The following is a 13,034-nucleotide window of genomic DNA, read 5'->3' as shown; positions in this document are numbered from 1 at the left end:
GGCTCAAACTCACAACCGCAAGAACAAAAATCTCCCGCTCTACCAAATGAGCCAGCCAGGCACCCCACACTTTTACTTCTATTCAACACAGCACTGAAATTTTAGCCAGAGCAACTGGGCTATACTAAATAAACAGGCATTCAAACTGGAAAGGAAGTTGCTAACCTATCTTTATTCACAAATGACATGACCTCATAAGTAGAAAATCCTAAAGAATCCACCCACACAAAGAAAACCTGTTAGAGTTAATAAACAAATTCAGCAAAGTTGCAAACACAAAAATCAGTATTTCTATACACTAGCAATGAACCCAAAGAAGGAAATTAAGAAAACAACCCCATTTACAATAGAATCAAAAAGAATACTTCAGAATAAACTTAACCAAAAAAGGTGAAAGATCTGTACACTGAAAACTACAAAACACAGATGAAATTAAAGACAACCTAAATAAATACAAAGAAATCCTGTATTCATGAATTGGAGATTTAAATACTAAGAATACAAAACTACCTAAGTGATACACCTCTACCAAAATTCCAGTGACAATTTTTGCAGAAATGGAAAACCTCATCGCAATATTTATATGGAATTTCACAGGACCCTGAATAGCCGAAACAATCTTGAAAAAGAATAAAAAAGTTGGAGGACTCACACTTACAAAACTTACTGTAAAGCTATAGTAATTGTATCAGTGGGGTATGGCATAGAAACAGTCCCAGAGATCAATGGAATAGAATACAACGTTCAGAAATAAACTCTCAGATCTATGGTCATTTGATCTTCAACCAAAAAGCAAATTCACTCAACGTGCAAAGTCTTTCAACAAATGGTGCTGGGAAAACTGGATATCCACATGCAAAAAAATAAAGATGACTTTTACCATACAAAAATTAACTAAAATTGATCAAAGACCAAATTTAAGAGCTAAAACTATAAAACTCTTAGAAGAAAGCACAGGGACTGAAAATCATCATGATCTTGGATTTGGTAATGGTTTCTTAAATTATGAAACCAAAAACACAGGTGATAAAAAATACACTGGACTTCATCAAAATTAAAAACTTCTGTTCATCAAATGACACTATACAGTTAAAAGGAAACACAGAGATTGGGAAATAATATTTGCATATCATATACCCGACAAGGGATTAATAACCACAATATACAAAGAATTCCTACAATTCAACAACAAAAGGACAAACAACGTAAAAATATGCAGACAATTATTAGAATGGCCAAAATATGGAACACTGGTAACACCAAATGCTGACAAGGATATAAAGCATAGTAACTCTCATTCATTCTTGCTGAGATTACAAAATGGTATAGCCACTTTGGAAAACAGTTTAGTGGCTCCTTACAAAACTAAATATACTCTTACCATATGATCCAGTTATTGCGCTCCTTGCAATTTACCCAAATAAGTTGAAAACTTATGTCCACATAAAAACCGGATACATAGCAGCTTTACGCACAACTGCCAAAACTAGGAAGCAACCAAGATGTCCTTCAGTAGATGAATGGATAAACAACGTTACATCCAGACAATGGAATATTATTCAGTGTTCAAAAGAAATGAACTATCAAGCCACGAAGACATGCAGGAACCTTAAATGCATATTACTAAGTGAAAGAAGCCAATCTGAAAAGGCTACTTACTATATGACTCCAACTATATGACATTTTGGAAAAGGTGAAACTATGTAGACAGTAAAAAGATCAATATGGTTGCCAGGGTTAGGGAAGGGGGTAGGGATGAATAGGGAGAACACTGAATTTTTATATATGATGCCATAATGATGGCTACGTGTACATTTGTCCAAACCCTCAGAATGTACACCACCAAAAAGGAACCCCAAGGTAAATTATGGACTTCGGGTATTTACAATATACCAATGTAGGTTCATCAATTGTAACAAACATACCACCCTGGTGGGGGATTTTGATAATGTGGAAGGCTATACATGTGTGAGGGCAGGAGGTATATGAGAAATTTCTGCATCTCCTCCTCAATTTTGCTGTGAACCTAAAAATACTTTAAAAAAATGAAGCCTTGGGCACCTGGGTGGCTCAGTTGGTTAAGCGTCTGCCTTTGGCTCAGGTCATGATCTCAGGGTCCTAGGATCAAGTCCCACACTGGGCTCTCTGCTCAGCAGGGAGTCTGCTTCTCCCTGTCCCTCTCCCTCTGTGCTCTCCCTCTTTCTCAAATAAATAAAATCTTAAAAAAAAAAAGTCGTCTTAGGAAAAATAGGGGAAGGACTTGAATAGACACTTCTCCTAAGATACACGATTAGTCAATAAATGCAGGAAAAAGATACTCAACATCCTTAGTCATTACAGAAATGCAAATCTAAACCACTTCATACCTACTAGCATGACTATAACTTTAGAAATGGAAAATAACAAGTGTTTGTGAGGATATGAAGAAATTAGAATCCTCAAACACTGCTAGTGGGACATAAAATGTTGCAGCCACCACAGAAAAGTTTAGCAGTTACTCAAAAACTTAAACGCAGAATTACCATATTATCCAGCAACTCCACTTCTAGGTCCAAATCCAAAAGAATTAAAAAACAAGGACTCCGATGGCTATCTGCACAGCAATATTCACAGCAGCATTATTCACAGTAGTGAAAAGGTGGAAGTAACCTCAGTATCCATTAACAGATGAATGGAGAAACAAAATGTGGTATATACATACAAAAAAATATTAGCCATAAAAAGGAATGAAGTTGATAACAGGCTACAACACATAGCTCAGCCTTGACAACATTATGCTAAGTGAAATAAGCCAGACACAGAGGGACAAACATTGTACAGTTCCACTTGTATGAGGTATCTAGAATAGGCAAATTCACAGACAGAAAGTAGAGCAGAAGTTACCAGGGAGAGGGGGAAATGAAGAGTCATTGCTTAATGGGTACAGAGTTTCTATTTGGGGTGCTGAAAGGGTTTTGGAAACAGTGGTGATGGTTGCATAACATTATAAATGGAATCAATGACATTGAATTGTACACTTAAAAATGGCTAAAATGGAACATTTTCTTATATAATATTTTACCACAAAAAAAATTAATTGGATGTCTACCTCATTCCTTTTATCAGAATAAAGTCCTGGTTGAGCAATTATTTAAACATTAAAAAAAAGAAACCATAAAATTGTATAAGAAAACACTGAAGAAAATTTTTTGTAATCATAGACTAGACAAGGTCTTCCTAACTCATGGCACAAAAACCTAGAGAAGGCTGATAAATCTGATTTCTTAAAAATTAAATTTTCTATATGAAAAATACCATAAACAAGGTCAAAAGGTAATTGACAGATTGAAAAAATCTTTGCAATACATGACAAAGGCTTAACTTCCTTAATATGTAAAGAACTCTTACACATCAAGAAGAGAAAGGAAATACAAATGGCTTTTTAAAAAAAGAGAAGCTGTTCAACTTCACTCATTACAACAAAATTGCAAATTATAACTACAGTAAGACTATTTTTCACCTCTCAGATAAAGATCAGAAAGTTGATAATATAACTGGGTATAGAAGTCAAAGGAAACATGCACTTTCCCATACCACTGATGGAAGTGTACACTGATGTAACTTCTTCGGAAGGTTATTCATGGCAACATTGTTTTTAATAGCTACAGACTAGAAATAACCTATAGGTCCACAGATGAATGGCTAACAAGTACTATTAAAACGTTAAAATGATCTAGATGGAAGGATTTCCCATAACAGATTAAGTGAAAAAATCAAGGTGTAGAACGGTGTGCTAATATTTGTTTCATACGGGTGCAACAGACAGAGGGAGGGAGCAAGGGAAGCAGGCAATGATTAAAACATAGATCAATGCAGAAGCAGTTCTCACTGTCATGGAGTAACTGCAGTTTTCTAAGGTGACCCCAGCATACCAACCCCTGACTAGGAACAGAGTGATACGTACTCTGGGAGCCATACAACCTTAGTCCAACCCATCTAAAGAATTTCTGGAAGCACTATTAAGTACAGTTCACCCTTGAACAAAATGGGTATTTTCTCTTCCTTATGATTTTAATAACATTTTCTTTTCTCTAGCTTACTTTATTATAAAAATACAGTATATAATACACATAACATATAAAATATTTGTTGACTATGTCTTCTGTAAGGCTTCCAGTCAACAGTACGCTATTAATACCTAAGTTTTAAGGAGTCAAAAGTTACACGTGGATTTCTGACTGTGCCCCTACCCCTGTACTGTTCAAGGGTCAACTAGACATTGCAAAGAGGAACTGAAAGCTTTCAGAGTATAAAACTGTTCAAATACAGTGAAACAATAAAATAATTCAGTATGAGATTTTCTTCAAAGGAATGAAAGCAGTTTGAAACAAAGTTAGAAATGATCAGTGACATAAACCAAATTAAACTGACAGAACAAAGAGCATATTAAATCAGACATACCGGTTGCAAAAGGAGTAAGAAGAGTATTAAAACAAACATGAAAATACCACACTGAAAAAAAAAAAAAATACCACACTGAAAAAGTACCAGAACTCCACAGATAAAAGTGTCAAATCTAAAATCAGTTTCTTGACCAGGACTTCTTTCCCGGAGGTCATCAACCCCGACAGTTTGAAATCACATGCTAAATTTTAGAGGATTTTATGTATGCAGACATTCTTCTTGTTCATAGATTTCATTTTAAAGGTGTTTAAAGATGTTTAAGATCTTTATTTATTTGACAAAGGGGGGGAGGCAGGGAGAGGGAGAAGCAGACTCCCTGCTGAGCAGAGACACCCACTGTGGCTCTATGCCAGGACTCTGGGATCATGACCTGTACTAAAGGCAGACGCTTAACTGACTGAGCCACCCAGGTGCCCCATGTTTAAAATCTTTAAAAGCAAGGATTTCGCTGTTAAGCCAAAACAACTGAACATTACTACTATGATACCATAAACAGAACATTAAATTAGAACTACATTAAATACATTTAAAATAGCGCTACATTCATTTTTAACAGCTATTTCAGACAACAGCCAGGCAAGCTAGAACATCATTAATTAGTATTCTACCCAGAATAGTAGAGTCAGAATTTATATTTTTTAAAAGTATCCTGCTGAGCCATATTTCTTCCTCAGTTATCAGTCACTATGTTTTAAATTTTACATGCTAAACTGAAACAGTGCATTGCTAAGCATGCCTCCCAAAATAATGGAGAGTATCATAAAAGTTCTAATATGCCAGTTGGTGCCAGTTGGTTTAAACAAGCCCCAACAGGAGCACCTGGGTGGCTCAGCTGGTTGAGTGTCCAGCTCTTGATTTTGGCTCAGATCATGATCTCAGGGTCATGGGACCAAGCTCCATATCTGGGATCTGGGTCTGTGCTCAGCACGGAGTCTGCTTCTTTCCCTCTCCCTCTGCTCCTCCCTGCTCATGCTATCTCATTCATTCATTCATTCATACGTACATAAAATCTTTTTTAAAAATGAAAAAAAAATAAACAAGCCCTAACAGCTTACCACCAAGAAACAGCGACTTAACAGAGCACTAAGTGATCAAGCAGGGAAACAGAACGACAAGAGAACAGGAGACTGCAAGAGCTGTAACAGGTCTCTAACCGGGAATAGCTTATGAGCATAGTAGCAATCTGGGAGAAGTCAAAAAGAGTTCTTGGAGATTGCAGTTAAAATCAAGAAAGTGAGGGGCGCCTGGGTGGCTCAGTTGGTTGAGCGTCTGAATCTTGATTAGTTCATGATCTCAGAGTTGTGAGATGGAGATCCGCATCAAGCTACATGCTGGGTATGCAGCCCGCTTAAGAGCCTCCCTCCTGCTCCCTCTGCCCTCCCTCAAAAATCAATCAATCAATCAATCAATCAGTCAATCAAGAAATTGAAAAGGGCAAGCTAGAAAGGCTAGAGGACAAACATGACAGTCTGGATTTCCACAACTGCAGGCAGGTATCATAACTACAGAAAATACATAAGAGGCAAAACTCAGTTATAATTTCTAGTTATATATTCTCTATTGGGCACCATTCCCAAGGCTGCTTTCCCTTCAAGTGGTAGTCCTTACCTATTGAAGAGTCACAGAGATCCACATAAGAACAAAAGCTATGGAAACACCTAGAAACAAAATACCCAAATACACTCACACATACTCATAATTTAGCATACAGTTTCAGGGGACCTGGAAATAACTTTCCAGTCTAACCCATGGATCCCAGATACTGTTTTAAACGCCTCCAATCCCAAAATGACCCCACTATCATAACACATTCTGTTCTCTCCTTGCTATGAAAATTTAAATGATTTTTTTTGGGAAAAAAAATCTAACCCCATAATTCATTCCTCAGTGTCATTAATCTCAAGTAGATCTTAAGGAGAAAGCAATATAAGTAGTCACGTTGGCAAATTGGGATAATATAGAAATAAGAATCATAAAGACTAAATTTGGGTCCCATCCATGTCACTGTTGGATATGGTGGTAACCTTATGCAAGTCCCAACTTCATGATGGACAGGCATCTCCTCAGCTGTGAATGAGGGGGCTGGAATAAACCAAGGTGCTGACATGTTATTTATTTAAAGATTTTTAAGTAATCTCTACACCCAACGTGGGGTTTGAACTCACAACCCTGAGATGGAGGGTCACATGCTCCACCAACTGAGCCAGCCAGGCACCCCAAGGTGCTGACATTTTAAAAGGGGAGCAGTGATTCATACTCTAATAAAAGAATATAGAGGGTCCAGGAATCACATAACTTTGCCTAAGGAGACCAGCGGCTAGTCTTGAAGAGGTTTCCTAGACAGGTAAGGAAGGCTCAGAATATATCCAACATATGTAAAGACTCTAAAGTGTGAGAAAGCAGGCTATTTTCAATGAAACTCAAGGAGTCTGTATAGCAAGAGCACATGCAACCATGTGAAACCCCAAACAAGATTAAACAATCGTAGGACAATGTGCAGTACACACTGCAAAGGAAGTGTTCTAGAATAAGAAAGCTCTGGTTTATCCTATGGCTACCCACTATAAATAGAAAAATAGACTTCCCTTGATACCCTACTTCTAAAATTTAGCTGACTCACAAGTGCCTCTTACTCTGGCAGCATTTGAACTACAACTTTCTAATAAAGAAAAATGACCAGTTAAGAGTTTCATGGTTCCTAAACTGATTAGTCAACCAAATTCTTTCTGAGCCACCATTTACTAGAAACATTATTCCATGGCTTAGTGGGGTTTTTTTGCCATTTCCCTACAGTTTTACTCCCTTCCCTGAAAGCTCACAAACTTCATTCTTTCTCTGCCCTTCTCATGCCCCAGCCTGATTCAGATAGCAATCAGCACTGACTCAAGGCAAAAAAGCAATCATGAACATTTCTCAAAAGGCAGTTAACCTGAGACTACATTAATGTCATTAGTTTGTCAGTCAAATCAAATTAGACTTTTCCAGCAATCTCACTTCTGCCAGTTGTGCCCTTTCAAGGCCAGTTCTTCCATCTGTGTGCTCTTGCTCCCATCAAGTACCTGCTTTTCAAGGTTTCTGGCACCAACAGTAATCTCTTCTATTTCTTCAACTTCCAACCTCTCTCTTTAGGCTTATCCTCCCTGCCCCCCACCCAATGAAAACATATCAACTCACCCTTCTCTGATAAGAAGTCATTATTCAACAAATATTTCTCATGTACCTACTAAGTGCCTGATGCTGTCCAACGCATTGGCACTGCCTCCATGAAGCTCTGATGATAGTGCAGAAGAGAAATTCATAGTCTGTTCTGCTCTAACCCCATAATTCATTCCCAAGAAACCTCCTATTACCAAAAGCTCCGTTGTAAAAGCAACTGTTCAAAACTGGGTAAAACGGAGTAAGGGGCCAAAGAGTTTCAGACTCAAAATAATCAATTCATTTTTCCTTTCCTGAAAGACTTTCAATAAGGTGTAAAGTCGGGGCGCCTGGGTGGCTCAGCGGTTAAAGCGTCTGCCTTCAGCTCAGGGCGTGATCCCGGCGTTATGGGATCGAGCCCCACGTCAGGCTCCTCTGCTATGAGCCTGCTTCTTCCTCTCCCACTCCCCCTGCTTGTGTTCCCTCTCTCGCTGGCTGTCTCTATCTCTGTCGAATAAATAAAAAATCTTAAAAAAAAAAAATAAGGTGTAAAGTAAAAGTTTTCACACCACTAAGCAAGTCCAACGTTTAGTTGTATCTAGTGTTTGCCCAAGAGCAAAGTTTTTCTTTTCCTAATCCAATTAGCACTGCCAAAAAAAAAATTAACACAAATATCACCCAGTCTTGTGACAAAGCAGAGAGCCCACTTAAGCACTTTTTCCCTACTCAAGTAATAGTAGTTTGCTTCATGCAAATTTGTGTTCCCTAAATAATCTGCTGTGCATTACATCCAACACAAAGCTATGAAAGGGGAAGTCGTGGAACACTATGGAGTATGTAACAGGGGATCATATCCTGCAGGGAGGGGCAGGAAGGCCCCCCCCAAGGAAGTGAGACTTCAGGGATGAGTAGGAGGTAGTTAATGGGGGAAAAGGGGGGATAAGTTGTGCTAAGGCAAAGAGAGCTACAATTATGAAGACTCTCAGGGAAGAATGGACATATTTCAAGGAATAGAACCCAGTGGAAAGAAGGAAGTAAATCATATAGGGAGGCCGACCATGTGGTCTTGCGAGCCACAGGAGGATCTGAATTTTACATTCTGAGAAGTGGGAAACCACTGAAGGTTTTCAGTAGAAGGGACATAACTGTGCTTCATTTTAGCTGCCTTCCCCACTCCATCGGTCAAGTTGGGCTTCCTAATAGAATGGTCTACACTTACCTGGTCATACTTCTTCCCACCTTCTCTTCTCAATGCCCAGCATCTGACTTCTGTACTCCACTGAAATTGTTCTCTTTAAAGGTATCTGGGGGCACGTAGGTGGCTGAAGTGGGTCAGGCATAGACTCTTGATTTTGGCTCAGGTCAAAATCTCAGGGTTGTGAGATCAAGCCTCAGGTCACTCTTCGCACTGGACACGGAACCTGCTGAAGGTTCTCTCTCTCCCCTCCTCCCTCTGCCCACCTCCTCCTTCCTTCCCTCTCTCCCTCTCTAAAAAAACAAGAACAAAACAAAAAAACAAACAAATAAAAAATAAAGGTATCTGTTGATCACCCACTCCTTAAGTCAATGGGCCCTTTCAGTTTTGACTTTATTTGTCCCATCTGCTGCATGTGGCCCTCCTGGCCCTCAACTCCCTTCACACCCACAATCGATTATCTCCCTACTTCCATGGTTATTCCTCTCCAGTTTTTGCAAGCTCCTTTCTTTACCTACGCCCTTAATTGTTGGTGGTGGTCAAGATTTCTGTTGTTGGCATTTCCAAACCCTCCATATTCTCCCTAGATGATCTCATCCATATCTAGGACTTCAAACACCACCTACATGCTCATGATTTCCAAAATCCTATTCACAGCTCAGACCTACCCTGAAGTCCATATTTATATATTAAATTCTATTTTGACGTCTTACAGGCATCTCAAACTGAACAATTTCAAAACCAAACATATCCCCTTACACTTCAAATCTGTATCTCCCCTTCATTCCTCCTGCCACTGCTTTAGTTCAGGAGGTCAACAGTCCTCTCCAGGTGTTTTCCAACAGACTACTTCCCTGTACTACCTGCCTAGGGATGGCCCCATCCATCACACTAGTAGAACGATCTTACTAAAAAGTAAATATAGTGAAGGGACGCCTGGGTGGCTCAGTCGGTTAAGCGTCTGCTCAGGTCATGATCCCAGAGTCCTGGGAGTGAGTCCCGGATTGATCGGGGCTCCTTGCTCAGCAGGGAGCCTGCTCCTTCCTCTGCCTGATGCTCCCCCTGCTCGTGTGCTTGCTCGCTCTGACAAAAAAGAAGTAAAACCTTTAAAAAATAATAATAAAGTTAAATTAAAATTTTAAAAAAAAGTAAATATAGCATGAGCATGGTACTTCAGGCTTACAATTCCTCAATGAGTCCTATCAACTGGCTCAAATTCCGTAGTCTGACCTACAGGTACCTAACAGGCTCTGTCTTACTCTCCAGCCTTATCCCTCCAGCACCTCAACTTCATTCCATACTCCTCACAAGGCTAATTTGTTGGTAGCCTCTACACACATTCCTCCCTTCTCTGGAACACTAATTCTTTCCCCCTCCCTTATTCTCCTCACCGCGCCAACCTGTCCTTCAAGACTTAGGTTAGGCCAACCCTCCTGCAGGAAGCACCACCAGAACTCCCAGGTGCACCCCTTTGGGTGATTAGATAACACCCTGTGCTTAAAACTAGCTTTTGCATTTCTTACTTCTATGTTTCAATCTTCCTACCCATTTACTACTCCCATCAGGCCGGATCCTTGAGAGCTGGGACTCAGTCTAACAATGGTACGGAATAGATGTGTTAGGAGTGAATGAATGAAAATAGGGAATTGCGATGAGGCCATCAAAAGAACAAGTCCTAGAACTGTGAGCTCCTCAAGAGAAGAACTTTGCTGCATTCCCTGCCCAATCTCAAAGGCCCAGAGCAGAGACTGGCACAACACTGGTGCTCAGTACATATTTGTAGTATGGCTGAATGTATTCTAGAGTCAAAGGAAAACCTTCTCTTAGACTTGCTTTCCATTTCTAACTTTCTTGGTTTGTGACCCACTTTTATTATAACGCCAGTATGTTTTGCATGATTTCTACTGACCAAACTAATGCTCTTCTTCTTCCATTACGAAAAAATAATAAGAGCATTGACTAACCTTCTAAAGGATTCCTTGGCATAAGTCCCTGGAAGGGTTTCCTGAATTCCTTGAAGTTGAATGTGAAATTTTCAGTGGATATAAGAAAGTGCATTTTTCTGGTGAGAGGGATTACAGTTTTCATTAAATTTTCAAAGATATTAATGCTATCCCCACCCCCCCCCAAAATCAAACTGCTTAACCAAAATGTTAAGCTGAAGTGATAGCATTCACCTTTCTCTTCTCAAATCTGTCTTCTGATATATCACTATCAACTTGGAGACATTAGCTTCTGTTTAAACAAATGTAACTGGAGAAGACACAGCTAGCAGGCTCTCACATAAAGATTCCTACTAGAATGTGCATTTAAAATATTCTATAATCAGTAAAGCCATTAATAGCGTTCTTAAAAGTTAGTACTCTAACATACTCTGTACCCATGTGAATTAGGTTATTATACTTCCTGCTAATGTGTTCAAGAAAAAAATGTTACATTCTGATCATAATGACAAAGAAACATTCTTTACTGTCCTTTAATTAAATGAATTTAAATGGGGAGAAGCCCAGGATCATCCAGATTTACGGGAAAACCTTTTTTTTTTTTCTTTTTCTGGATAGTGACCCGAACAGCAGAAGCAACGTTTAACTCACCAACCACTCAATTTAATCTTGGAAATAATATGCTAATAATTAAGCAGTACAGAGCAGGCAACTAAATCATTTTCAAAGAGATAAATTCCTTTATGAATTGAAAGGTTCTCCAGTTGATGCGAAGAAACTAGTCACGAACTCAACCACACATTTCCACTCATGAGTTCGATAAAGGCAGGATTATTGCATGGCGGTAAGAAATCAAAACAGTGGGTCTATGCATGACGGCACCTTCGGGGTAATGAAAAGGTTCTTCATTTTGACCTGGCTGGTGCTAACACAGGTGTATACATTCAGAAAACTCGCTTAACTCCATACAAAAAATCTGTGTTTTACTGTATGTTAAGTATTCCTCAGTAAAGAAGATTTAAAAGAGAACATCCTTATTCTTTCTCTTAACTAACACAACCAAAGCCAGATATTCTCGTTCCTGGAAGCTGTTTGTGGAGGCCGACCCACGCGCTGAGACACTGGGCTCTCTGAAAACATGAACACTGCTGATTCGCCGGGAGCTTCCGCCGTCACTACGGGTTAGGCACTGCCATTTCGAGAGGCCCCGGAGCCACCCTAACAGCACGGCCAGAGCGGGCTGTGCCTTCGGAAATGGGTGCCGCGACCGGCCTCAGCTCAGCCACAGAACACCTGGCCAGCGAAAAGGTGTCCGCGGGCAGAGTCCGCCACCAGGCTGTGCGAAAGACCGCAAGGGTGCAGCCGGTTCTCCGCCGCTCGCCTGCGCCCCCCTCGGCCTCACCGCCCTTCTCTCGGCCCCCCTCGGCCTCTCCGACAGCCCGCGGGTCTCACGGGTACCCCCCCGACCTCCCAGGTAGCCCCCCCGCCCGGGCGGCGGAATACGTCCTCGCCCGCCACCAGGCGCCGCTGTGGAGCCGCCTTCCAGAACAAACTCTGCGCTTGCGCGCACGAGGAGCACCCCCGCCCGCCCAAAGTCTTTTTCAGAAGGCACCAGAGACTCGGTCGGCGCAGGCGCGGCCCTGACGCGGCCCGCGCGCCGCCACTTCCGTCCCGAGCGGGAGGCGGGGGAGGCGGGAGGGAGCCGGCGGGCGCGAGCCCGGGTCGTCGGTGAGGACTGTGGCTACTGCGCGAGCCCGCGACTCACCAAGTATAGCTGCTGCCAGCGATTCTGAGCATCCAACTCCTCAAACTCCCGCTCGACGGTGGCGGACATGGCGGCGGGAGCGAGCTGGCGCGAGCGGAGCCTGCGCCGGCGGAGAGGCTCAGGCCCCGCACGATCCGGGGAGAGCGCTGGCGCTGCGGCGCATGCGCGCTCCGCGCCCTGCCCCGCCCCCACGCCTCGCTCGGCCGGCCGCGGGGAAAGTACCTGGAGCGTCGGACGTCAGCGCGCCGACTCGCGCCGCCGAGGGTCGGACGGCGGCGGGGCGGGGCGCTCGGAGGAGGCGTGGTCCAGAGGGCGCTCAGGTGGAGAGGGGGCGGGGCCAATGGGACCACCCAGAGGCTGCCGTCTGGGGAGGTTGGGCGCTAGGTGACCGGCTTCCTGGGCTTGAGCGGAGTGGCCCCGGGGAGGAGATAGAGTACCGCGAGTTTCCAGGGAATGGAGCGGACCGAGAAAGTCCTTTGGGAAGACCTCCTTAGTTCTTGCTGTCCCATTTCTCTTTTTCTCTTCAGTCTTAATTTTTTTTAATGCAGTATTT

General features: G+C 41.9%; 1 protein-coding gene across 4 annotated transcripts in view; it reads right to left on the bottom strand.

Moving 5' to 3' along the window:
• PTPN2 (protein tyrosine phosphatase non-receptor type 2) overlaps window positions 1-12,702 on the bottom strand; it is an 84,418-nt gene extending 71,716 nt beyond the window's left edge. For all 4 annotated transcript variants that reach the window (XM_034643256.1, XM_034643257.1, XM_034643261.1 and 1 more), the window contains exon 1: window positions 12,482-12,702. In XM_034643256.1, the coding sequence (XP_034499147.1) occupies window positions 12,482-12,550 (69 nt within the window). In that variant the 5' untranslated portion in view covers window positions 12,551-12,702. The remainder of the gene's footprint in view (window positions 1-12,481) is intronic.
• Between the last annotated feature and the right edge of the window lie 332 nt (window positions 12,703-13,034).

Source organism: Ailuropoda melanoleuca, chromosome 14 (genome assembly GCF_002007445.2).
Source record: "Ailuropoda melanoleuca isolate Jingjing chromosome 14, ASM200744v2, whole genome shotgun sequence".
Classification (NCBI taxonomy): Eukaryota; Metazoa; Chordata; class Mammalia; order Carnivora; family Ursidae; genus Ailuropoda; species Ailuropoda melanoleuca.
Note: the sequence above shows the minus strand (reverse complement) of the source record. Positions and strands in the feature narration are given on the sequence as shown.